The sequence below is a fragment of the Artibeus jamaicensis genome, unplaced genomic scaffold (assembly GCF_021234435.1).
Source record: "Artibeus jamaicensis isolate MK-2021 breed Jamaican fruit bat unplaced genomic scaffold, CSHL_Jam_final contig_490, whole genome shotgun sequence".
Classification (NCBI taxonomy): Eukaryota; Metazoa; Chordata; class Mammalia; order Chiroptera; family Phyllostomidae; genus Artibeus; species Artibeus jamaicensis.
This window is the reverse complement of record NW_026521861.1, coordinates 18,545,888-18,572,411: the sequence shown is the minus strand read 5'-3', so window position 1 is coordinate 18,572,411 and position 26,524 is coordinate 18,545,888. Positions and strand designations below refer to the sequence as shown.

Here is a 26,524-nt window from a genome sequence, read left to right as displayed (position 1 = left end):
GGCTGCTCTGCATCCCCTGGGGAGAGACAGACCGTTGTGTTCGCAGGTGTAAGTGGCGGACAGGCCGGGCTCCAGGAACTGAGTGAAGCCTCGGCGTGTGGTTAAGGGTCCTGCCGGTGGCCTCAGAGCAGGGGCGGGGGCGGAGGGAGCAGGGGTGTCTGTCTCTCCAAAGGAAGGCGTGGGCGGTCTCAGGGGCCTACTGTTTCGTACCAAATGTTTTTATCTGTTGGGGAGAAAAAATGGTCCGTTCTTCTGGGTTCTTTGGCTGGTCCAATAATCAGGTTGACGCGAGACAGATTAACTGCAGAAAAACCCAGTTTTCACTGTGTGCGTTCCGGAGCCTCGTGAAATACCAGGCCCCCCGAGGGCAGGTTGGGCGGCCCCACACCCAGGTGGCACAGTGCAGGGTGGCAAGTCCTGCCCCCTTCCACATGTGTGCCGTCGTGTGATTCTGGTATGGTACATGGGTCATATGGTACTTCTTCTACAAACACGGGGCCTGCCCAGCCAGTCGAGGAGGTTCTAGAACTCTGTTGCCACCTGCAAAACCACCGTGGTTTCAGCACAGGTGGGGGAGTTCTGCACGGGCTCCTCCCATCCCCCTCCGGTCCCTTCTTTGTCATCTGACAGTGACTGGCTGCGTGGTGTCGCTGCTGTGCCAGCTGCAGCTGCGGGAACCTGTGTGACTTACGGGTGCAGATCAGCAGACGGGAACAGCAGAGGTTGGCTTTCGTAGCTGGGCCAGTGTGCAAGGCGGGTGCTGGCATTCTCCGCACAGACACTAGCCGGAAACTGCTGCCCTTGGCTGACCTCAGAGGATGGCCAGTCCCTGTCATCTGGGGGAGGGTGATAGCTTGCTCCTTCAGAAGACAAATGCCACATTTCAAGCGTTCTTGCTTCAGAAGAAATACTGTGGGAAGCAGTTGGAACCCTTGAAGTCCAGCCCAGCCTGGTGGCCCTTCGAGTCCAGGCTTGCTGTCACTGTGGCTCACCTGAAATACGCGTGGCACCATACCTGGGGGGACTGCTGAAGGGCCAGCCATAAATAGCATTCCCCTGTCCCCCTCCAAAAAGCCGGACAAAAAGTCAGTTGTGGTGTTTCGATTTTTTTTTTAAACGTAATAAGGCACAGATAATTTATGTAAGCTGATGCTCGATCTTCCCTTTGATTGCATAATCGAGATTCTGCTTATCAATTTTTCAGGAAGCCATCTAATTACACAAATTAAAATTCAAAGGGAAGCAGAAAGAATGATTGCGCCTCACTGGGGGAGTTGCAGGAGGCGGGTGTGAAATCCATCTTGTCTCAGACGATAATGCTGTCATTTTTCATCTCTACAGTGCTTCGAAAATATTAACTAATTAATTCTCTCACCTCTGATGAGGCGCCTGACGCGGGGTCTGGCGTCACTTCGGAGTCGGAGGGGGCTGCGCCACGCCGTACCCCAGTCAGAGCCTCGGGGCCAGCCTCCTGGTGTGGCTCGGGGCCAGGGGTCCTGCCCTCTGTCCACTACCCTCAAGTTGGCCACAGTGAAGACACCCACCCCACCCCGCTCCCCTTTGCAGGGTCGCCTTCCAGGAAGTCTAGCAAAAGCAGATTTGGACTTTAACAGATGAGTCCACTGCACCTTCATGTACCGGTATTCCCGGCGATGGCCCAGCCTGCTCTTGGCCAGCCTTTGTCCTGCTACCCCAGGACGGTCGCTCCAGGTGTGGGGACAGTGCATTCATTACTGGTGCAATCAGAAGCGGTGCTTTTGCCTCATTCTTGTCAACAATCACATAATTATTGTCATAAATCTTTGGGATGCTTCCTCAGCCTCGTGGCTGGGAAATTAGCCATTAATTACCAGGAAGTCACCTACCTTTTCGTGGCCACACCTGCATTCTGACCTTCGATAGAGTGACCATACGTAACAGTCCTCGTCACAACCCCAGAGCCTCACTTTGTCCCCTGTTCCTGATGTCGGCTGGGTGACTGAGGGCAGCTTGCTCTCTCGTCCAGATCAGAATGCAGCAGTGGATCAAAAGCCAGGACTTCAGGAGGCTGGGGGAGCAGGAAGTGAGGGTCAGAGACACCCCCCTCCCCCCCCAAAAAAAAAACCCCGCAGTGGCGGATGTCCTCCACAAACCGGCTGGGCAGCCCCGTCCTTGGGGCACTTGGGTCCCCTCTGGGGACTCCCATATACTCTACCCCAAGTGGGAGGCCCTTCCTCCCTGGCTCGCCTCTGCCTGGAGCCCCACAGCTGGGGCAGGCACGGGCACAGCCACTGCTCTACAGAGTCAAGGCCAGCAGCCTGCGGGCCTCCATTTACACTGGCTCCTTTCAGATGTTGGTGCATGGCTTTCTGTCCTCATGTGGGGGTGGGGTGGGGAGCTTATGTTGTGCTTAGTAGTGGCTCTGACTCCTAACCCCTCAAGGACAGTGGTGGGAAGTTCCGTGAGCCTCACCCCCAGCTCCTGGTGGCTGCATCTCGGGGCAGATACACCAAGGACCAGGCCCGGGTGGTCCTGTGGCTGGTGAGCCTGCCCCCATGTCTCTGCTCTGTGGCCGCACAAGCACAGGGCCGGCCCAGCGGGCTGTGGCTGGGTCTCTGGCGCTGGAGTACTGATGACTCCAGTTCAGGTTGGTTGGGAACTGGTGTTCGCGGCCTTGAAGTTAGCAGCAGGAGACCAGACGGTGCCGGCCAGCACTGTGGGCAGTGGAGGGCCGGGGACCTGCAGAGAGCGGCAACCACTTCCTGAGTGACCTGTTGTCCTGTGCCCCGGGGTGTCCGGAGAGTAAGGATTCTTTTCTCCTTGTTTCAGGGTTCATAGTGGCGTGATGCCCGCAGACTCCTGCGAGTTCCCCTAATTCTTAGAGGACCGCTTGGCCTTTTGAATCAGAGTTGCAAAGTTCGATAAAGAATGGCCCTTGTGGATAAGCACAAAGTCAAGCGACAACGATTGGACAGAATTTGTGAAGGTAAGAGCCAGCGTGATGGCGGTTTCCACCAGAGACGTGTCGTCCTGCCCTGGGGCCTGTGACCCGCTCACAGTCTCACCTGGTTCCCAGGTCAGACTGTGCCACACCCACACCCCCAGCCAGGCACCTCCCACCATCAGGCAACTCTGGCCTTGGCCTTCTGGTCAGTGAGCCTGACCTTAAATAGGACAAGGCCTGGCTTTCCTAGGTAGGGGTGGGACCGGGAGGAAAGTTGGGGAGGAGATGGGCCCTGAGGTCCTTCCCCCCACGCCACCACTTACCTAAGATCATCTTGCATATGAAAAGATGCTGTATATTAGGACCATGTTTCTTACTTCCTGACTTTTCGGTGTGATCTGTTTCAAATTAAGATATTTACAAGGATAAATTACAAGATAATTCCTGGGGAGCCCAGCCTTGCCCCTCGTGATGTGTTCACATCCCTGGTATCTTTGAAAATGTCTGGAAGTGTTTTATTCATGAAAGGGAAAACAAACATAATTAAAACCTAATGGAAACCTAGGGACAGAACTCGAAAATGTTGATTACACACCGTCCTCTCCTGATGAGTGAGCGGCGAGGACTCCGGACTGGGCTCTGAGTGCGGCCTCCCTGCTGCCAGGCTGGGCTCGGTGGGGCCCCAGCGGGTTTGCCCACCCCGGACCCCTGCACCCGCTCGCACACTGGCTGGCCCACTGACTCAGGGATGGAATGCGCCTCCTACAAGCTGTCCACATGGAACCATTTGTTTTCGGGGCGGGGGCTGCAGAGCAAATGCGCCCTGACTGCCCCCACTTTCCTGACGTTCTGCTGCAGGGGTGGGGCTTAAGCATTTTTTTTAAGCCAACATTTGCTTTTTTTTCAAGCCTGCAGACAGATGGATAGGGTGGTATGCTGGACAGTGCTAGTCCCTTCGGCTGCGTTCCCCGTTGGATACGCTTGCTATTGTTTGTTTTGTTATAAATATGTAGATTAGAGATGTATGGGGGGGTGGCTCTTCCAGAATCCTCTGGGAGAGAGTTGTAAGTACAGCGGTTTACACTGAAGGGCCCGTGGCACGTGTCTGCTCCAGGATCGTCCCCCGTGGCATCTAACACAGAGACGTTAGGCGGACCCGCCCGTCTGGTCGTCTTTGCCTTTGCAGACACCAGACAAGGACACGGAGCGTTGAGTCCTCGTGTCCCCATGGTGTCCTTAATCCGCACTAACTCCCTGGTCTTGGGACTCGTAAAAGCATTGAAAGCTCCAAGGCCTGTTGGTTTGTGCAACGTACCGTAACCTGCCTTCACCCGATTGTGTGGGAATCCTTAAAATTAACCCCTGGCCTGCACTGGGAAGGTGCTCCAATTCAGGTCACCGTGCTCCCAGTCCAGAAGGTCCCAGGGCTCAGTATTCTGAGGTCGGTAGCAGGTGTGCCTGGGGGCCGGCTTCACCCCCTCGGCCCCAGGGCTCAACTAGGGGTGGGCTGGGAGCCAAGGCGACCGACCTCTCCTCAGTTTTCTAGAGCAGACCCTGGACCCTGTTTCAGACCCTCCGTCCCGGGCGGGGTCCATCAGCTCTGCCCATTTCTTACAGCAGAGGTTTCACTGTCCTTCCGTCCATGTTCCCCGCCCCCCGCGCCCGGCAGTGTTCCTGGGACAGGAGCAGTTACATATTTTTAAAGTTTCTCTGTAGCCACTCCAGCTCAACGCCCCAAAGTTAAGTCACTCAGCTGTATATTCTAACCCACATCCTGGAAGAAGCAACCCTCCAGTCAGTGGCCACTGCCCCGCGGTGCTTCCGTGGTGCCCCTTGAATTTAGAGGCTGCTGTGTGGTGTCTTTTGCAGGAGAGGTAGTGCCACTACCCAGGAGAGGGACCTGGGCCTGGGCACCAAAGGAAGATGGGCCCGTCCCACCCTGGCAGCCCAGAGCCTGCCTGGGCTGCACCTTCCGCCCAGATGCTGCTGTTCTAGGTTCACCGTGGGGCTGCGTGCAGCCTGCTCCCCGCTGGAGGGTCGGCAGGGCTCCATCGAAATTAGTTGGACGGCCTTGCGAACTGGCTTAAAGCCCAATTTTAATTTTTTTTTTTTTTTTTTAAGAAACCCTTGCATTTCGATGTGTGTAGCTTGCTCTCCACTCCTCCTTGATAGCTGGCTTCTTTTCAGGGTGTGGCCAGGTGTCAGTTTTCCCTGGTGTGGGTCTGTTTGCCCGCAAACTTGGCTTGCCGCCCTTGTGTGCGGTGCTGGCCGGAGGGGGTCGGTGTGGTTACACATCACGCAGTTTGCTGTTTGCAGTTGGAGAAGAGGGCTCGCTGCTCCTTGGCTCTGCTGAAGGACGGGTCTTGGAAGAGCCCCGGTGGCGTAGACCATAATTAACTGAGGTGGCTCTGTTGGTGACTGTGGGTGGGGGTGGAATAACCCACTAAGCACCGTCCTTTCCTGGGGCCACTGAGCATATACAGGGTGGAAAAGGGAGAGATTTCATTTGTGCGGGTGTCTTGTGCGCTTGGGAAGATGCTGCCGGGGCCTCTCTCGGCTGAGCTCCCTTCGTGAGCAACTCCGGAGAGGACATGTCCTGCCCTGTGACTGCAGGGCCATGCTCACGAGCACAGAAGGAGGAGGAGGAGACGGTGACAGGGATGGGCTGTGGGTGGACATGGGGAGAGTGGCCAGAGTCAGTGCCGTCGTAAGTCCTGGGCACCCTTTCCTGCACCAGCTGTGTCACTCAGAGGCCGGGGAGAGTGGCGCTGCAGGAGGGACATGGGGGGGGCGCCTCCATGGAGCAGTGGTGGTTCTGGACAGCCAAGGCGCTGTGGCTGGGGGGGGGGGGGGCTGGTGGCATCTGCAGTGCCTGGTGCGCGTGCCCCCGCCCCCCGTTGGTGCCCACCCGTGGGAAGACCATGGACTCAGGCCACAGTTGTTTTGGGCTTTTATTTGTAAGCTGTTTTGCTTTAGGTCTCTTTGAAAAATGCGGTATGAAATTGCTCCTTTTTTTTTTTTTTTTTAGAGCATTTTGTAAAGAAACAGTGCTGAAGCTGCTGTCTGTAGGTAGTTCACAATCTTTTGTAATAAACGTCTGTAGCCCCAAAGTGCGGGCTTTTACAACGGTGTTTGTGATGTTGCTGTACGTTGTAATGACACGTGTGGGTCGGGCGGTTGCCCGCATTTTCAGTAATTCACGATTACTGACAATTACCTTAGTTACATAAACACACAAGTCGACCAGGCAAGTCTTCACGCTTCGTGGTGTGAATGACACCCTGGGGCGTGGTGCTTGTGTCCCAGAGATTCGTAGGAGCGGGGAGGGCGGTCCAGCTGGAGTGTCGCAGGAGTCACCTTTGAGGGGCTCAGTTCCTCCTTGCCCGCTGGGTGCCAATGGGCTCAGGCCGCCCTGGGCAGATTCCTACAGTCACACCAGGCTGGGGGCTCCGTGTGCAGACGGCTCTGTCTCCATCCCGAGGGTCGGGGTATTGGGCTGAGGGTGGGGGCTGCTGCCGTCTCAGTTTGCTCTGTGGCTGCTGCCATTGCCTTGCCATGGGTCCCCGCTTCCCTAGGCTGGTGGCATCCTGTCCCTGTGGGGATCTGTCCTCCTGCCACCTGACTGGACTTCCCGGCAGCTGCACCCGGTCCCTTGCTCATGGCAGGCCCCCAGGCAGCGGCACCACCGTGGCTTTGAAGCACGGTGGACCTGTGTCAGGTCCCTGGGCTTGACCGGGTGACAGGAGTCTGGGGTGACTGGGAAGCCAGGCCCCCCAGATTGCCACCGGTTTCTTCCCTCCCATCTCTGGATTGATTTCTGCTCCGCTTAGCCCACTGACCTCAGCAATGGGCCCCAGAACCCACCCTGGGGAGCTGGGCCGGGTGGGCGCAGAGGGCTCGCTGCAGGATCGGGCCCGGCTGTCCCCTGAGGACAGTCAGTGAGGTCAGTGTAAGTCCAGACCTCAGGTTTGCCAGTTCCACCACACACCTGATGCATTTGTTTTAAAGAAAAGGGGAGAAGTGAGAATTCGGCCCCAGAACCGCACTTCACTCCCTGTGCTGCCCCGGGGCTCCCGGCCGTGTTCTGACCGAGCACACAGCGCGCCGGCCGGTGGTTTGCCCCAGGACTGACTGGCTGTTCCATTGGTTGGGGGGGTCAGTGGTCACCCCTTCTCGGTTTTCCCTGCTCCTCCAGAACCTTCTGGAGTCCTTGCAGTATTTTCAGGTCTCCACAATCAGGAATTGGTGCCTTGTGTTGTGCAGGGAATTGAAGAATTGGCTTTGGGGGGATGTCACTTGTAACCCCGAGGTCGTCCCCATTTGTGGGGTCAGCTGCATTTTAGCTTTGTTTGCAAGAAAACTTAGACTGCGTATTGCTTAGTTTTTGGAAATGTCTCTACTCTACACAACTTCTGCAATGAGAGTCTTTGCGGAATAAAAAACCTGTGAGACTCAGCCCTCTCTCTGTCAGAACCTGCCCACCTGCGGTGTTCACTCAAAAGCAGTCCTTCCTGAGAGACACAGCGCTGTGCTTGTGAATCGGCCTGGGTTGAGCAGTGCGGTCTGGCTGCAGGCGTTTGCGTGGAAGAGTCTGTCGTCTTCCTATGCTCCGTGGTCTTTGGCAGGGTGCGGAGCCCGTGCTGCGTGAGTTTGGGGGCTGCATAGTGGGGAGGGGCTGGGGCCCAGAACCTTTCACTGGCGAGCTGTGGGTGCACATTCTTCTACGCAGCCCTGCTTCTGAACCTGGACTGAAAACTGGAGTCCCGGGGTCTGGCTGAACCCCCATGAGAGTCACACACGTCTGAGGGCCACGTCTGTGCCCCGAGTGGGGTCTGGGCCTTCCTGCCTCCTGATGTGCTGGGGTTTTGTTACAAGAAGAAAGGAAAAGGGAACAGCATGGAGGCTGAGGCGCAGGCAGGTGCTGCCCTTTGGCCAAAGGCGGGGTCCCTGCTGACTGGAGCCCAGGGTCCCCCTGTTTTGAGGGCTGGGAGCAGTTGTGTCCTAGCAGTTACTTTCTGACACTCTGGGAACTAACTTCATCAGTGACAAACACAGTGATGTTGTGGAGTTTCAGAGAATTTTTAGGAAGCGACAATGGTCCCCCTTTTCCAGCAGAGTGACCCCAGTTACCTTGGGAATCCTGAGGTGCAGGGTGTTGGTTTTGGAGTGTGACCTGGTCTCTTGCCCTGTGGCCCTGGGCACAGCCACCACCTCTCGGTCCCCAGTGTCTGGCATGCGGTGTGGGCAGAACGCCTTTGGCAGGGCCTGAAACCTGGACATTGAGCAGATGCTGAAAGCTTACATTCAATGCCCTTTTCTGGTCACCTCCTGCCAGGGCAGCCATGGCTCAGAAGACGTGGCCAAGGCTGGAAAAGGGGCGAGGATGTGGGCTGGGGCCACCTGAGGCTTTCCAGTCAGTGCCCTTGCTCGAGCGAAGGTGCGTCCGCCCAACACCCAGCTTGTTTCCACGCAAACCCGGCTCGTGCTCATCCTCAGAAGGATTTCCAGGGGGAGCCTGTGGCTCCCTGGGCGTGGAGGGGTGGGGGGTGGGGGGTGGGGAAGCCTCGGAATTGGGCCCAGGTGACAATTGCCCATGAGGCTGGGCCTGCCCGGCGGTGCCAGGAAGGTCTGCTGTAACCAGATAGGGCTTGTTTCCATTTAGCATCGGTTGTTATGTTGCCCTGCCTTTTCCTGTGTGTCTACTAAGTGAATACATCCTGGGGCTTTTGGGGGGACGTGTAAACGTTGTCGAGTGTGTGGGTGATGGAGGGGCAGGAACCGCACCGGTGGGCCGCTTCCACGCAGAGACCCCGCACTCTTCCGGCGGCTTGTCCTGCTCCTCCCCGTACGGCCCAAGTGGCAGGGGTGCCGGGAGGGCACTTGGTCTGTTCACTGCCTGCCTGCTGGGCATTTTCTCAGATGACTTGAGGCCTCATTGGCATTTTGGGGTTGGAAATGGGGTCCGCGGTGTTTCACTAACGGACGGGCATCCGTGGGCAGTGTCCTCACACAGGACATGGGCCAGAGCTCTGGCTTTTGGGGACCAGCACAGTTTGGACAGTAGAGTTGGTTTAAACAGTTTGTCTGTTTAACCAACCAAAGGTTGATGGTCGGGACGTGGGGAGACAGCGGGACACTGTCTTGCTCGGAACAGCTCCCTCCAGCTCCTGGAAATGGATGTGTCCCCACTTTCTTCCCTTTGGTGCAGCTTCAGTTTTTCTCACATCATAAAAGGGTATTTTGTAATGACTGGCATTTCTCATTAAAGATTCCGGTTGAATCTTAGGTTGAGGGGTACGTGGGTGAAGAGCCAGCACCCAGGAGTCCTGGCACCAGGCACGCACATCATCTCGTTCTGGAAGGTGGTGACGAGCACCGAGCACCGCCTTTGGGCTGCCCGATCCGGCTTTTGTTTGCTCCGTGACCCTGTGTTATGGAGAGCCTGTGGCCGGAGGAGCCAGACTGGCTGCTGCACGGCTTCACAGGGACCCTGTGCCTTGTTTGAGGAGACGTCTTGGTGCTTGCGTTCAGGGTGGTTCTTATGCATTCCTGGGCCCGAGTCCCCGCCATACTGAAAGATGGTAATTATGGGGGTGTGGGAAATGCTGCCCGGATCTAAGCCAGGCCTCTGGCCAGGGCTCTGCTTCCCTGTCACACGGATTTAAATAAGGAGGATGCACTTAAGGTGCGGCCACTTCTGCTTTTTGCTTCACAGCAGCCGAGTTTCACCCTGACCTTGGTCACAGTCCTGCAGTGGTAACCTCTGGCCCAGGGCGGTATGGCTTAGTGGGTTTTGACGCATGCAGCAAGGCCAAGGGTCACTGGTTCTGTCCCAGGTCGGGGCATGCACCTTGGCTGCGGGCCTCACAGACATCGGTGTTCCTCTCCTGCCCTCCTCCCGCCCCTTTTCTCTAAGATAAATAATCTGTAAAATGATGGCCTCCAGGTCACACACGCAGGCAGCGGTTTTCTGTTCTGTGGTCCCCCCCGGCAGCAGTGAGGGATCTGTGTTTTACGACAATAAGGTGAAGACCTCCCCCCTTTGGGCTTGAGCGTGTGGCTCATTGCATTTGTCACCATGGAGTCACCTCAGGACCAGAGTTGAGTGCGGGCTGAGCGTTGGCTGCAGACCTGGCCCCTCTCCCAGGGCCGCCGCGTGTTCTAGAACTGCCTGAGGTTCTGTCTCTTCACCCTGCCTGCCGTTCCCGTTTAATTTGGTCCTAGCCGAGTGCGGTGGATTAACATTTCATCCGGGCGGATTAAGATGAACGGGCATAAAAGCCGCCTTTCCTGTTTTCCTTCTGTCGCTTGGAGGCAGCGGGAGGCAGGGCCGTGTGCAGACCCCTTCGGGTGGGGGCCCGATGCTGCTGCACACAGGGCTCTGAGGGCGAGGGAGTTGAGCCGGAGCCGCCGTGTGGAGACGACTCCCACTCGTAGGCCGGGCGGCCTGGATGGAACCGCAGCAGCTTCATCCGTCTGGAGATGTCACATGGAACAAAAGCTCTGGGGTTTTATTTAGCTCCTAATCCTCAGGCTGAGAGAGCCCCGCCGCGTGAGCCCAGGGGGCGGGGCCGGCCCCGGGCAGCCTCCCCTCTGGGACTGAAAAGCACAGACCCGCCCGCTGCCGCTGGGAGGGAGGCGAAGTGCCTGTGAGTGCTGCGTTTTGTCTACTAAGGTTTCGCGGGTTAATAATTCAGGTCGTCCTTTGCAATAGGAAACCCGCAGTCGGCCGTCCAAGCCGGCTTGCAGGGCTGCGGTGCGGCCACCGGGCCGCTGCTGTGCGGAGCCGAACGCCAGAGAGGACGGCCGCCCGCCTGCGCCCATGCCTGTGCCCAGCAGGCACGCTGGCGTTGGTCGCTCTCAGAGCTGGGACGCCGCCGGCTGGTATGACGGCCCCTGGGCGGGGGCCGAGTCGCCTGGCCAGAGCGGCTCCCTGACAGATGGGGGTGGAGAGGGGCCCTGGCGTGAGCCCGCGCCTGACCTGTGCCGGGAGGTCTTCTACGGTTCAGTGGCCAGCAGGAAGAGCTCCGTCCCCGACTTCACCTTTTTCGACAGCAGACAGGCAGTGATGTCTGCGCACACTGCCCTGCTGCCGCGGGATTGCTACGGTGACCTAACTGGAGCTGCTCAGGCGCCCCGAGAGCTGCGCCCGCACCGGGACCCCGGAGCTGGCCGCTCGCTGGCCGGCTATGGAGCGCCTGGCAGCAGGGTGGCGTGGGAGCAAGTGCAAGGCCGGGCCCCTGCGCTGCAGGACGTGGCTCACCTGTACCGGGACCCTGCAGGTAAAACGGTGGCCCCAGGACTGCGGGCACAGAGTGGGGCCTCGTCGCCCCTGCGGCACGCCGGGGAGATGGCCCACAGCAGGTACCAGGCGGAGGCGACCACTTACCCCGCTGGCCAGGCCTACAACGATGTTGGTGTCAGCGAGAGGCCTGTGGATCCCGCCACCGCCAGGCAGGTGGCCCCCACGTGCCTGGTCATGGACCCCACTGGCGCTGCTGCCTCTGAAGGTGGCCCGGGGATGGCGCCAGGCACCCTGGGTCGAGGCTACGGGCAGGGGAGTGCTCCCTCCAGGATGTCTCCCGGGAACGGCGAGGCTGGCCTGTCCTGCTTCCAGGGGCCCAGCGATGCGAGGAGCATGCTGCCCGCGTTCCTGGCCCTGCTGCGGGCGGAGGGCGTGGCAGAGGCCACGCTGGACGCCCTCCTGCAGCAGGGCTTTGACTCCCCAGCCGTCCTGGCCACAATGGAGGACTCGGACATCAAGTGTGTCGCGCCCAACCTGGGCCAGGCCCGTGTCCTGAGCCGCCTGGCTGGCAGCTGCAGGACCGAGATGCAGCTGCGCAGGCAGGGCCAGGCGGCCCCCCCGCCCCGGGCGCGCTCCGGCAGCTTCGGCCACCGCAGCGAGCTCCTTGGCAACTTGTCCTCTCTGGGCGCCACGGGTCCCCTGCAGGCAGCACCCCCCCGGGTCGGGGACCTGGCTCGACGCCCCTCCAGTGCTCCCTCCCAGCATCTGCTGGAGCCGGCGGCCACCTACGCTGCCCCTGGGCTGGGAGCCCAGGTCCCCCACTTCCCCTCCAACTCCGGGTACAGCTCTCCTGCTCCTTGTGCCCTGACCGTGAGGCTGGGCCCCGCATATTCCCCGCAGGCGGGCGTGGCCTTGACGAGCCCGGGCCCCGCCGCCCCCCTCCATCCGAGGACAGCCTACTCCACGGCCTACACGGTACCCATGGAGCTGCTGAAGCGGGAGCGGAGCGTGGCCACTGCGCCTTTGTCTGGCCCCCACGGCGGCGCCCAGCTCCTGCGGAAGCCCGGCCTCCCTGCGGACCGGTCCACCCTGCCGCCGGCCGGCCAGAGCCTCCACATGCCGCACGCGCCCTACCAGAAGGTGGCCCGGCGGACGGGGGCCCCCATCATCGTGTCCACCATGTTCGCTCCAGAACCAAGTAACGCACCCGCCCCACCCTGCCTCCTCTGGGGCGCCGAGGGGGCAGGGGTTTGCTCGGGGGTCGGCAGGTCCTGGCCTTCTCGCCGTTCTCAGGCCTGGAGAGACACCCCTGCCTCCTAACACACACACACATACACACACACACTCACACACTCACACATACACCACACCCCCACACGGCCTGCTCTCAGCTGAGCCAGCTGACACAGGCCCCCGGGGGGGGGTCCCCACTACCGTCCCCTCCCCTAGTGGAGCTCAGGTTGGTTTGTGACAACACAAGACTGTTTCTGGGGGAACTCAGAACAGACCGAAACCACCAGCCCCCGGGGTGACTTCGGAGAAGGCAGGGGCCCTGTCCATTGCCCCCCCATAAGTTTCGCGCCATGGTGTGGAGTCGCCCCCCGGAAGGGCCTGCGCTGGATCGCAGGCGGGGCTGGCGAAGCAAGAGGCAGAAACCCGTCTGCAGCACCGGTCTCGGTGCTGGCACCCTGGAGGTGCAGGGGTCCGCTTCCACATGGGGAAGGCTGTGTCTGTGCCCCAAGCCAAGGAGACACAGTCGGGTCCTGGGGGTTAGTGTGTGGTTTCCGGTGCATCTCTGGGCGCTGTGGGTGAGCTCTCCAGTGGGCCTCCTCTGAGCAAACGTAGAATTTCTGGTTAACTCTGGAGGCTTTACTGACAGTTTAAGGTGTAAATTTGGTTTCCTTTCTTTACTCTTGCCTCCCGATACAGTTTTTAAAAATCAAATCCTTTTGAAACAAATGGTTCTATGACTAATACTAGAGGAAAAAGATGTTGGCACAAAAAACAGGGTGAAGACACCCCTTAAACGGGGGGGGGGCCTGGGGGCCGGCCTTGCAGCCCCGAGAGGCTGCTCTGGGTTCTGTGCCGGCGCCAGGGTGCTGGTGCCGGGGTGGCACGGCAGAAAAGTGGGGGTTCCCCCGAGGGGGGGACTGAGGGACTGGCTGGGTTTTGTCTCATGTGGATTTTTTTTTTCCTGACGTGTGACAGGAAAAAAAGTCAGACAGTTTTCCAAAGGCCCGTGCTCTCCCCGCCACGGTCAAACCTTTCTTTGCAGCCAACTGATTTGCATGGCGCTGCCGTTTGCGGCTCTGGTAATTTCATCTGGTAATGGCCGGGCTGCAGAGCGATCTGAAAACACGTTCCTTAATTATCTGTTGCTAAGCAACGGGAGGGTTTGGTCATAATCACAGAAAGATTATCTCCTCGTTGAAGTCCTGGGAAGGTTTGCTGGAGAAGGGCCCGTTAAATTGCCTTGTTTTCCCCTTTTCCTGTTAATTTTGCACTGCCTTCCGAGGAAAACATTCCGTTGTTGGGGGCAGGGCGAGGGGTGTTGTCCAAGTTTGACAGGTGCTAGTTAACGCAGTTTGGTGGCCCGGAGGATTATCGATTGCTTCCTCTGCATGGAAGCCTGCAGCCAGAAGTCATCCAGCACGTAAATTTCCCCATCAGAGGATCTGTATGGGGAGTGTCCCTGTCCTTCAGGGTGTCATTGTGACCCTCCCTGAAAGCAGTGTGGCCGCGGCAGGGGTGGCACTCGCTTCCCCAGGACTCAGCCTGTGCGGCAGGCGTGGAATCAGCAGCCAGGTTTGGGTCTGCCAGGGCCACCTAGCAGCAGGCCCCTGGCCAGGGCCTCCGGCCTCAGAGGACAGTGTTCGCACTTGGGGCGCACCGCTGAGCTGCGGTGCAGAGCCCTGAACCCGGCACCAGCCACCCCACTGTGGCCTCTGCCACTGACCTGGGGGGCGGCTTTTAAGTGGGCCCCCAGCTGCCTCCATCGTTTTAGCAGCACGAATGAGCCTGTCTCTGCCTGACTCATCTGTCTCCTTCTCACCTGAAGGGGCAGGCAGCCTAGGAGGGGGCAGTGCTGATCGCCCTGGGCAGAGGCAGCCAGCATCCGTGGTGGGCAGGTGGCTTGTGGTCCAGGCCTGGTGGCGCTGGGGACATTTATATGTCTGTCTGGGGCCACCTGCTTCATCGGGTTGGCTTTCTTGGTGTCAGCACCAGGCTCCCATGTGCTGGTCCAGGGTCCCCAGGTGAGGGGGCCCTGAGGGGCACAGCACCAGGCGGGCTGGCTGCTGCTCTCTCGCTGACCTGGCTGCAGGCCACAGGCTGCGGAGCCTCCCAGCCTCCCTGACGGGGGCCGCAGGTGCATCGTGTAAGTAAGCAGCAGCACTGCAGCGGCCGTTGGTGTTTTTCTGTCTCAAATGCAGCAGGGCCCAGGCCACTGAGGGCTGGGCTCAGCAGTCCCAGCATGAGCAGTGCGGGCCCAGCACCTCGTCCTTTGCAGCGGTGGCTGTCACAGTGCTCTGTCACCAGAGCTGGCCACCTCGCAGAGTTGTTTGGTTGCTAGAATTGGGGTGCTGCTTTTCAACACCGAGGCTGCAGGACGCCCTCTGTAGAAACCTTGGCCCTGTCAGAATCAGAACAAGGGGTCACACCTAGCGTTGCGCCTGTGTCCCTGGCTTTCTTAGAGGACGTAAACTGAGCAAGGGTCAGGGCAGAGAAGGCGGCCACCGCACGGCCTCGAACACCACCCCCACTCCCTGGCCAGCTCTCCCTTCTCAATCACAGGGACATTTGGGGACGCGGTGGAGCCTGGGGACCGTGCTGCTGGACTTGCCCTGAGGAGCAGCAGGGCTTGGAGCCTTCAGCATTGCCCGAGCCGCTGCCCTGTGCTGGCCAGGCGGGCAGCACAGCGTGAAGAGTGGACCAGGCATGGGGCATACAGGCCCCTGGGGACCTGGCACAGGGCACGGACAGCAGAGCAGCCACACGACAGCAGGTTCCCTGTCAGGCTGGGGACAGGACCCTGCCCCAGCCAGCCCTGAGTGAGGGTGAGGGTGGGGGCGGCTGCAGAGGGTCCCTGAGCACCATGGTTGAGAAAGCCCGGGCTCGTGGAGCAGGGACGGGGCCGTTTCTCTGCAGAGCCGCCCTCTGCACTGAGCTCGGGGTGTGGGCGGAACCGAGCACCCTCCGCCGGCGGCTCAGCCTCTCCAGGAAAAGCACCTGAACGGCACCCCACATCCGTGAGATCGACAGGCCTGGTTTTGCTTTTGTGCTCAGTCAGTCTTTGGGACTGGCCCCGAGCCTGCGTTTGGGGTCAGACGTGGTCCTTTGGGTCACTGTTCTCCGAATTCAGGTTGTCTCTCGACTCCCTGTTTAAAGCCCTGGATGTGGCCACCCCCTGCCATGGGACCTATCGGTCACACGCTTTCTCAGATTATGAATGACAGTCCCACCCTTGATGCCTGGGAGAGTTGGGACCTCGGTCGTTTCCCCCGCACCAGACCCAGTTCAGGGCCTGGTCTGGGTGTTGATCTTTGTTCTTGTGGCTGGTCGTGCTGGGCTGGTTCCCTTATTGGGCCCCTGGACAGGCCATGCACCCAGGAATGTGGCTTCAGCCCACGAGGTAGTGTGCTGTGTGTCTTTGGGCAAGTGTACTGAGTTCTCTGTTCTCGTTTCCATGTCTGCTGAGGAGCACCGTACTGGTTGAGCAGGCCCCACTGGCTGCGGGGTACAGCAAGCCCGGGAGGAAGAAATGGTTGTGCTGGGGCGTGGCCTTGGCCGCAGGCTGGCCCGCTCTGAAGCAGGGCTTTCCTGTCGCCTCGTTGTCTCCCCGGCACCTCACGGGCCAGGAGGCCGTGTGCTGGGCTGTGGGGCCGTGCCCTGGCTTGCGTCCCTCGGAGCAGCCTCCTCCGACCTCTTGGGAGAGGGGACGTGTGGTGCTCCTGTCCGTGGAGGGCAGAGGGCCTCCCTGCCAGGCCTGGAAAGCTTAATGGGTCTCTCGCAAAATGGGTATCTGGAAATTTCTGAACTCTTGCCCAGCACGTCTACACAGCTCTGACCCCTCTGCAGGGGCGTCACGGGCGTGGTCTGGGGTGTCCCGTGGGAGCTCAGGTTTGAGCCCTAGTCCTTCCTTGGCCGAACAGCTCTGGAAGCCCCGCCCGGTGGGGGGCGGGGCCTGTGTGCTCAGCACATTTTCCGCCTACTGACCAAGGCCCAGAGAAGGTGGTTGGTGGGGTCAGGCCTCACTCTGCCCTCCTGTGAGTTGGTTTAGACAGCTGGGAACGGACCCCTTTTTTCACTGCTCTGGGACACTGGCCACCGAGGCCCCGGTCCCTGTCACCAGCTCCCTTGGACGTGTGTCCTGAGTGGGCCCACATCTTCGAAGCACAGGTCGGCTGCATGTGTCTCATCTCTGGGGGTGTTTGGTGTTTTACTGCGCCATCTTTTCCCCCTTTCGCAGTGCCCGTCGACCTCCTGGCAGGGCTGCAGAGCAGGGCACAAGGGCCCGAGCCAAACCCACTGGCAGGGTGAGAGACACACGCCCACGGGCCCCTCTCCCGTCCAGTTCTGATCTCAGGTGGCCGGCGTCCAGCCCAGAGAAGTCCGAGGGTGCGTGACCAGGACCCTTTGGGCTTTTGGTGTTAGGTACGTGATTGGCACATGTTGTCTCTTTTTTCCTTTTTCTTTTTTGTCACTTTTTTAGGTTTTTGATACGCAAAACCTTGGGTTTTAATGAAGTCCAATTAATTTTTTTCCTTCGGGTGCTTGTGCTTTTTGGAGTCGTGATTCAAGGTCCAGGTGGACACTCGGCCTGTTTCCCCCTGAGTGTCACCTGGTGGCAGCTGTCAGGTCTTTGGGCCGCCCTGGGTTTGCTTCGGCTCGCGGGTGTCTCAGGAGCCCGGGGTGTGGCAAGCCACACGCCAGACGCGTCACATTTGACAGCCAGCTGACAAAAGAAGGGTGGCAGTTTTTTAAAAGAGAAAGCCAATATGTATGAAAAAGGAAAGATTTCTAGGTGTTTGGAGCGGCTGCTTGTCTCCCCCCCCCCCCCCAGGCCAGCTCCTGAAGCTGTTACATAGGGGGCTTGCTGGCACCGGGGGTCTTTCAGGCTTATGAGGGAGAAGTATAAAGTACCACTGTCACCCACTGCGGGCTGGCCCGAGTCGGCCCCGTGGGGCCTCGTGCAGCTGGGCCCACGTGTTCCCACCTGGCGAGGAGCGCTCTCTGGTGGGTTTTGGTGGAAGACGGTCACAGGACCACTCCCTGGGACCTGCCCCTTCGAGGCCCACCAGGCCTGTTGCCGCGGCAACGGTCAGGCAGCAGTGGGGAGAAGTCGGCTCTGCCTGGTTTGGGGAGAGCGTCGGTGCCCCCAGAGAGGGTGGGCGGTACTAGGGATGCAGTCTCCTGAGAGCAGCTGAGAACCCATCCCAGGAGGGAGGGTTTGCAAGCGGAACAGCCCGTTTGGAGTGTAACTGGTGCTGCATTTGCACACTCGAGTGAGCTCCGGCTGGCAGCAGGGACCTAGCAAGCACGCTCCCAGACTCCTGGGGGAATCCTGGGCATTTCCCCTTTGAAGCAAAATACCTGAGACTGGAGTCTCCGGTGTGGTGTTGGGCGTGGGGCCCCCCAGAAGACTCTGGGGGCCACATCACACAGGATCTGGCCCACACCACTCAGCCGAGCTGCCTGCACGCCTGCGGGTGGACTGAGTGGGTAGAAGGGGAAGCTGCACGGCAAGGCGGGAACACAGCGTCCCTGCAGGGCCGGCGAGACCTAGCTCCGAGCTTCCCAGCCACCGCAGCAGAGAGACGAGCCCAGTAGTTCCATCGTGTGGAAGGGGCACTGCCAGGCCGTGGCTGGAAGCCTTTTCCGAGCGAGCCCTCGACCACCTGCCCAGGGCAGCCGTGTGCGACCTCGGGCCACGGTTTCCTTTCTTACCTTACCCGCCTTGTGACAGCTTCCTGCGTGCGTGTCACCTTCTGGTTTTTGTTAGTTTTCACGAGGCGTCCAGATGCAGTTGCCGAGCCGACGTGTCAGATTTGGGTGGGCTGGGCTGCTTCTGCAGCCAACAGTGACTTCCGGTCTGGCGGACCTTGCCTGTTCCTCAGGCCCGCCCTCCGGGAGGGCTCCCCAAGCCCAAGGGAAGGGGGTCGCTGAGCCCAGCCCAGCAGCCTCACTGCAGTAGTCAGTTCCTCTCCACCCGGGGAGCTCAGAGCTGCCTCCCTGCTGGGGCCGTTCCGTTCCATGCTTTCTACTTGGGGGAGTATACGCGACTCTGGTGGGTTCTGCTGTTTTCCTGTGGACTGGGCTCGGAGCCTGGGACACTTTAGGAGTCACTGGATTTGAACGAAAAGTCAGAGGAAAGATCGGGGTGGGGACGTCCGAGCATCTGTGGTGCTTGGGAAAAGCAGCTTCCTGGCTGCCAGCCCCTGCTGGATGAGCCTGTCAGAGGGTCTCAGGAATCACTTTCCTTTCCTTTCCTTTTGGTTTTATGGCCACATGAAAACCAAGTTTGCTGAAAGCCTTGGGCCTCTTCGTCCTGGTCCCCGCCGTGGCGGCTGCCATGGCTGGGAGCAGAGCACTCTTTGCATTCCTGGGCGCCTGGCGCAGGATGCACTGTTAGAGAAATAAGCCTGGGTCTGGCGGGGAACCTCCAGGGGAGGGCGTACTGCCCCTTCCTCGGGGCACCCGTGGCCTTGGTCCACCTGCTTCCGTGGAGGACCGGGCCACCGAGCTCCAGGTGGGGCCTTGGCCTCAGCAGGACCATTTAGAGTCGCCTGCAGGGTGGGGTGTCCACAGATGTTCTGGGTCCGCGGACAACCAGGGCCCGCCCTGCTGGTGGCAGCTGCTTCCTGTGCTTTGGAAGGAAGGGGGGGTGTCTTTGGCCCTTCCGTGGCCTGCCGCACGCACTCGGCTCACCCGTCCATCCCCATAGATGATGCCAAAGTGTCCCCACTGGAGTCCTCTCGGTGCTCCCACAGGGGGTGGGTCGGGCAGGTGCATCCGTGCTGTCGGGCTGACTGCGGGTTTGGGGGTCCTGTGAAGTCTTGTCGTGGGCGTGCAGCGCCCCCCACCCCAGACCCCTCAGGTGTCCGTCCCTCCTCATCATTTTCATTTTTCCCCCGAGCGTCTCTGCCGTTGTTGCCTCAGACACATGCTGACAGCCTGACAGGCACTCAAACACCAGCAGCCTCCGCTGGGGGGCCCCGCCCCGGGGGCTGGGGAGCATCCGGGTGCCCCCTGTGAGTGCCAGCCCCCTGGGGAAGCCTCTGGTCTGGGGGGCAGACTGTGCTTTGCTTATGGCCCTTGGAGTTGCTGCTGGGCTTGTGGCAAAGCACAGCCCTGAGACAAAGCTGGGGGCTTGCAGGTGCTGGGTGGACACAGTTACGAGGGTGTGTGCGCACCTGGCCGGCCCAGGGATGAGCGAGGTGACGAGTTCAGAGTCCACTGGGCAGGAACGGGAGGCATGGCGAGCGGCTCCTGCTGAAGCGGGTGGAGCCCCAGCTCCTCTAACTGAAAGCCCAAGGGAGGGCGCAGGTGGAACCTGGCCAGTGCCCCCACGAGGCCCAGTGACTTGGTGGCCTCTCCTGTGTCGTCCCTACCCTTCACTCTCTGGCCCATCCAAGGAGGTACCCGGCTATGAGGCCCCGTGGCCACCTGCCACCCCGTAGGGTCTTCTGACTTGCTGGGGTGTGGCCTCCAAGGTTCTGAGAGCTCCAGGGGGTCTTCCCTGCTGCTCTAGGTCACAGATGTGTGGCCCTGAAGCTCAGGGGCCCGTCCCCACTGGGACAGAGCCCAGGTGATGGCTCTCTCTTCTTGTAACCAATCCTAGGCCTCAGTGCCCCTGTCGGCAGACTGGGGGGCACTTGCAGACCTGCCCGAGCTCCCGGGAGGGGCAGGGGCCGGGCTCTGTGCTGTGCCGAGTCGGGCCCACAGTGTCGGGCCGATGAGCAGCCTCGTAGTCTCTGTTCCCACTTATGCTGCAGGGAGCCCTGGCGTTGGGCACACGGCCTCTGATGGGAGACAGGCTGAGTGAGGCCCCATCCCCGCCACCCCCGCCATGACCGCAGGCGCACGTCCCGCCTCTCAACCTCCAGGTGGCACAGTGGGCCTCTCTCTGGTGACCCAGAGTGCACATGGAGGACTTGTGAGGAGGGCCCAGCAGGGCCACCTTCTTCTGCTGGGCGGGAGTCGGCGGACTGGCTCGGTTTCCTGGCCGTGGTGTGCGCAGCACGCAGTGAGGTGTTGGAAGTCACTGCAGAAACTGTCTGAGACCAGCCGGTCACAACAGCAGGCCCGTCTGAGGTAGTCCCCAGTGTCCAGGCACCTGGCATGCGGTCCAGTCTGCACCTGATCGTGCGTGGGCACCGAGCACCCTGGGTGCAGACAGCTGTTGAAGTCAGAGGTGAGGCTGAGAGGTGGGTGTTCCTCTGGGCCCTGGTGTTCAGAACCCCAAGGTGCCTCGCGAGAGAGATGCAAGCTAAGCATGGCAGCTGTTCCCCGTGAGGAGCTCAGGCTCTGGCACCCATGCTGACCTCACAGCCTCCCGGTGTGGAGCCACAGGCCAGCATCTGGAGAAGGCAGCGTGGGTCCTCACTCTGCAGGCAGGGGTAGCTCAGCCAGCAGCCTGGAGCCCCCTGCAAGTAGGCCTTGGTGAGTTTATGCCTCGTTAGATGTCGTCACACCGAGAGGAGCTGCCCCAGAGGGCGGAGGGGTCCGAGGCTGGGGGTGCCTGACATTAAGGCAACACGCTTTGCAGGATCTCATCTGATCCCTTTGGTAAAAGGGGGTACAGAGGGTGTGTTCCAGCCAGAGGGGCAACTGAGGTGGTCCCTAACCTCACGTGTAAGATACTAGTTGCCTGTCCCAGGGACTGTCCCCGGCGTTGGGAGTTGCATAACCCCACCAGGACAAGAAGCCAGTGGGACCCCAAAGCAGGGGATCGGCCATTCCCCAAGCTCAGATCTGCAGCTCTCCCTCCCTGGCCCTCCATCCTGTCCCCACTGTGTGCCCCAGGGCCACCCACTGAGGCCGGACTCTTGGGGAAAGCGCGCTGCATCAAACAGCAGCAGAGCCTCACGCCCATGGCGTCTTTGCTTCAGGGTGTGCGTGGTGTTTGCCACTGTCCTGCGGGTCAGTCTGGTCGATCTCCTTTAACACTGGCTCTTAGTGGGTGGCGGTCAGCCTGCCCTTGGTGGTGCAGAGTCCCTGCTTCCAAAACCCCTGCTTCCAAAACCCCTGCTTCCAAAACCCCAGGTGCTTCTTCAGGGCAGAGGGACTCATCAGGGACACAGGCTCCCTTGGGACTGGTGAGGGTGATGGCAGAGGCCAGACCCTCCAAGCCAGGAGCCTCCCTGGCAAGGACCCACCCAGCAGGCTGGCGGGGGCGCCTGGGCGTCCAGACAGCGGGCGCCAGCGCATGAGTGTCTGAAGGAATTTCAGACGAGTGGCGGGCACATGGTCCTTGGCTTTGTGTCTGAGCTCTGCTGCAAGGGGGGACTGAACCTGTCCCTCTCTCTGTTCAGGGTCCCAGCACAGGGACCCTGTGCAGTTGAGGCCGATCGGGGACAGCCGGTGCTGGTCTCAGTGGTGGCGCAGGTGTTCTGTGTGCTGCTGAACTGGGTCAGTAGTCTGGGCCTCTGCTTCCCGCTTGGCCTGCTGTCTCCCTGCTACCTGAGCTGCCAGGCAGGTGGCCTGAGAGCATCTCATGGGGTGCCCAGGACTCCTTAAGACCTGTGTTTTATTTAAGAAGCTAATCTACTTATCAAGGCCTTCCTGTGGTTGTCCGCTGAGCAGCGGCTGTGACCAGACTCACTGAGGGACTCCCCTGGCCTTCTGGGAAGTCCCCTCAGTGTGGGTCGCCCCGAAAGTCAGCACCGGGTGGGTGTTCGGAGGGCGCAGTGAGGCCAGATCCCCCTGTAGCTCTGTGAGTGTGCACAGCAAGGCAGGTGTTGGTAGGCCCAGGGCTTGGTGGCAGAGCCTGACTGGGAAGACTTGTGGCTGAAATGCATGTCTGACAGGCTGGGACCCTTTTTCCGGCGTCGATAACCGCGTTGATAAAGCGAGGGAGGTGACTCTTACCGGACTGGAGCCTCCTCAGTACCTGGCCCCAGGCAGCTCTTGCAGCCCTGCTGCAGGACGGGGGTGCCCCACAAACCCCTCAACCCAGCTGTGCTCGCTAGTTTCACCCTGAGTCTCGGGCAGGGGCTCGTTTCTGTCCCCAGCCTCTGGGGCCCAGCGGGACTTCGAGGTTGGAAACCGAGCCTGTGAGACATGCCCCTCTGAGACCCTGGGGCTGAGTCCACGTCGGGACTTAGGAGCCCAGCCCCTGAAGAGCAGGCGGGCAGGGTCGCTGCACTTCCAGGGGAGCAGTTCTCGGGGTGTTACAGGCATGGTCAAACTAATAGTGGGGCTAGGCTTTGGTAGTGGGTCTAGGGCTGTCTCACCAGCTCCGGACCCCGGGGCTCTGAGGATAGGGCTGTGTGCCACCTTCTCCTGCCTCCCAGGGACTTGTTTTGCTGGCACGGTCAGCACTGCCAACGCCGGCTCAGAGGCTCCCAGCTGGTCCCCCCCAGCAAGGGGCCCATTAGCCCCGGATAGCAGTGACAGTGATGGTTGCTGTGCTGACTTGGCCACTGTGGCCTGTGAGGTCCTAGAGGGGGCGGCCTGGCCTGGGTGTCTCCAGATGCCTGCAGTGTCCAGGGGCTTCGGTAGAACCCGCTTTAAGGCCTCTCATCCACGATTAATTATTGCAACTGTGTGGATTTGGGCTGAGACCACTCTGTTCCTGAAACGCTGAAAACGGCCGGGCCCTGGGACAGTTTGGGTCCCAAGTGGCCAGCAGTAGAAATCAAGCCAGACCTGTAAGCAGAGTGCAGCCGGGGTGCAGGCCTCAGGCACTGTGGGCGGCTCGGGGTGGCAAAGCCCACCTTTCCCCGAGGCCCCTGCTCAGGGGAGAAAGCCGGAGGCGCTACCCAGGGACGGGATCAAGGCTGCAAGGCCCTCAGAGTTCGGGTCCTCCCTTCCCCCTCGGGATGTGGGAGGTCTTCAGACCTGCTGTGCGTGGACCACCGGCCACTCGGCCACCCTCCGGCCACTGGACCTGACACTAGCTGCTGCTGTCTCTAACTTCACAGCAGTGTGTGCGGCTACAGCTCCCGCAGTGCCGGGCCTGGGGAGGGACGCGGAGCCAGCCTTGACCTGGGTGCTGCGTCCCTGCCTCGGCAGATGAGAGCCTGAAACCGGCCTGTGTGGGTTCAGGGTTGTCCTGAGCTCTCTGCCCTGCAAGGTTACTGCCAGGCGAGCCCATCGCTGGGGAGCCTGTGGAAAGAGTCGTTTTGATTAGTGGGCCACCAGGACCTTGCGGTCTTCATCAGCACACGTCCCTGGCACTGTGAGGTGGCTGCCGTCATTCATTCCTCTGGTGTTCCTCACTCTGTGTGTGGTCTCCCTGACTCAAAAGGGAAGAAGAGAGACACTGGGATTCTTGTCAGTCTTAGGGTTCGAGAGATTTATCTTGAGGGTGAGTAGTGTCTGGTAATCGGTCACCTGGCTTTTAACTACCAGCCTCCCTTTCCAGTAACTTTGCATTCAGCACTGGGTCTTGGCACCCTCCCCAGCCTGGGGTCCCGCCCCGAGTCATTCCCCGCTGGCCACCCGGCCGTGTAGACCTGACCCAGTGTCTGTCACACCCCGGTGCACTGAACCCGTCGGGCAGCATAGGATGAGGCAGGAAGTCCATTTGCGGTCCGTCTCCCCAGCGTCTCTCGGGGACCCGTGGGCCCTTCTGCCTCCGACTCCAGCAGGACCGCAGGGGTGCTGAGTGCGAGCCGGCTGGCTGAACTGGCTGGATCCGCAGCGTGCAGCTGGGCGTCCCTCCAGAGCCCGGGGCGCATGTGGAGTGTGGTCCCTTTATAGAAGCAAACTGTGGTGGCTTGGCTAAGCTCTCTCCTCCCCCCCCCCCCCATGCAGGAGGTCTCACGTGGCCCCCTAAAAGCTCAGTCCTCAGCTGCCCCACCCTGGGCCCGCCTCTCACAGGAATGGGCCCCCTGTGAGCACCTCTGAACAGCACCCTGAGTGTCTCTGCTTCCTGCCCGGTGTGCAGTGTCTGCAACTGGGGCTTCTGGTGGGCGGGCAGCCCCCGCTCTTCTTGCCTAGCCTGGTCTTTAGGGAGAGAGGCAATCGCTAGGCAACCTGGAGTTTGTTTCCTAGGTAACAGGATGCGCATTGATGCTGTGGGTGGGCATCTTCTGGAGCAGCCCCTCAGCCTCTGCAGGTGGCCTTGGGTGGCTTTCATTGTTTAGCTCTGTGGTCGATTTTCAAGTCACAAGTTGGGTTTCTTATCATGACCGTGACCTCTGCGAGCATTGTTCAATTAACCTGCCAGTGCCCCAAGGAGTCAGGTCGGGGTGCTCCTCACCCCATGGATGGAGCGCCTCCCACACCCCACCGGCTCTGTGGCTTGTGGGAGGAGGAAGAGTCTGGGGGGTGGGAAAGGCCGGCTGTTCGTCTCCTTGGTGGAAGCTGGGCCTTTACTCTGTGGGCCCTGGGGGCGGGGGGCACCATGTTCCTCAGCTGTGCGAGGGGCTGGTGGTGTGAGGGTGAAGTGAGAGGGAGGCTTCTGAAGCATGAGTGCCTGGCCCTCGCTTTCCTCGGGGCAGGGAGGGGGGGCGGTCTAACAGTCCTGTCTGCAGATGTTACCCTGGTCTTAGTGCACAGCCGCCCCCCCCCCCCGCCCCTTGCCCAGCCTCACATGGAACAGACCGGCCATCAGCAGGGGCAAGGTGTCTGCTCCCCAGTTACAGGGGATGTTGGGGCCCATTCGGCCCAGCCATCTGCTTTGGACATCCGGGTCCTGGGGAACTCAGCTGCTGCTTGTGAGCAGGGCGGTACCAGGGTGGCCTGTGCCCCCGGCAACTCCCACCCCCTTTTTCTGAGGCCAGTGCCCCGTGTCCACAGAGATGGTTGTGCGGGGGCACTGCAGCTGTGGCTGGTGGGAGCACCAGCAGGGCAGAGGCCACTGTGCAGTGACACTGTGGACACCTTGGGGCCACAGCTCCAGGTGCGGTCTTTTCACCTTTCTCAGGCACGTGGGGACGAGCCCAGCTTGTCAGGCAGGACCCTCATGCCTCTGGGGGCCACCAGGAGCCGAGGCCATCAGGGTGGGGGCGGTGGCCATGCAGATGAGTGTGGCTCCCTCCCCGTTTGCCGGGGGCGCCCACCACTGTGCGGTCGGTGACATGAGGGCCAGCTGGCCCCGGGGTTGTGAGCATGCCCCTGCTGAGCCTGGTAGGTGGCCACCATGGATGAGGACATGGGCGGGAGGAGTGCGACGAGGCAGGCTGAGCCCGGCCAACACGGTGGCCAGAGTTTGCCCAGAGAGCCGCCTGTTCTCACTGGTCCTCTGCGGCACCAGACGTTTCCGATTGGACGCAAGAAGCGGAGTTGCCCTGCCCTGGCCATCTCAGAGCCAGTGCCCCTTCTGAAGCCCAGGCCCGGTTCCCACATGGCTGGGGGTGCCTCTCGATGCGATGTGGGCGACGGAGCTCAGCAGGGGCCGCAGAGCCTGAGGCCCGCCGGTGTGAGACTCTGAATGGGGCGGTGGGGGTGGGGGAAATGCTGCTTCTCAGTCCCCAAGGAGAGTGGCCCGGGCCCGCACCACCTGCTGGGTACCAAGGGGTGTATCTGGAGGGCAGAAGGCAGATGCCCCAGCCACCACCCAGGTCTGCACTGGAGACCCTGGAGAATCTGCACTCAGGCAGGTGTAGGCAGGACCGGCCCTGCCTGTGCATCCCCTCCCTGAGTTGGGTAGCTGTTCAGACTGGCCCTTGTACCTGGGAGTGCCACACTCTGGGCATGCAGTCCCCTGCAAGCCCAGGGACAGATCTGAGCACCTGAGGTGGCCCTCCCATCCCATTCTATCCCATTTCCTGTTTGGAGGGCAGTAGTGTAAGTGAGGCGGGGGCTGGCCCACTTTTGTCCCTTAAGGTCTTTGGGCCTTGGTTGTAGCCCAGGAGGGGTAGGCAGCAGTCCCTCGTGGCAGCTGCGGCTGTGGCCTTGAACAGCTGACTTGCAAATGGCCATGGAGTCAGCTCCACGAGGGTTCCCGAGTGCTGCGGTGCTGTCACTCGTCCAGCCCCCGGCTGGACTGCTGTCTCCTTGGCTTGTCCCAGACCGTTCCCAGCAGCCCCAAAGTGAGCTGTGGTCTGTAGGCCCCGGGCAGCAGGGTGGGAAGGTGCACTCCTCAAGCTTTGTGGGCTCACTGTCGGCCCCAGGAACAGGCAGGTGGCAGCTGGAGTTCCGCACACCCAACAGGTATGTGGGTGTGTGGGGTGGGGCTTCCGGCCAGT

At 60.6% G+C, this 26,524-nt stretch overlaps 1 protein-coding gene across 4 annotated transcripts in view; it reads left to right on the top strand.

Annotated features, from left to right (window-relative positions):
- The window catches only part of CTBP2 (C-terminal binding protein 2), a 128,543-nt gene that overhangs the window by 91,544 nt on the left and 10,475 nt on the right, over positions 1–26,524 (top strand). The window contains exon 4 of one of the 4 annotated variants that reach the window (XM_037159135.2): positions 2,809–2,965. In XM_037159135.2, the coding sequence (XP_037015030.2) occupies positions 2,908–2,965 (58 nt within the window). In that variant the 5' untranslated portion in view covers positions 2,809–2,907. Of the gene's footprint in view, positions 1–2,808; positions 2,966–10,443; positions 12,367–26,524 lie in introns of those variants that run through there. The other 3 variants (XM_053668544.1, XM_053668545.1, XM_037159134.2) reach the window with 3 other exon arrangements.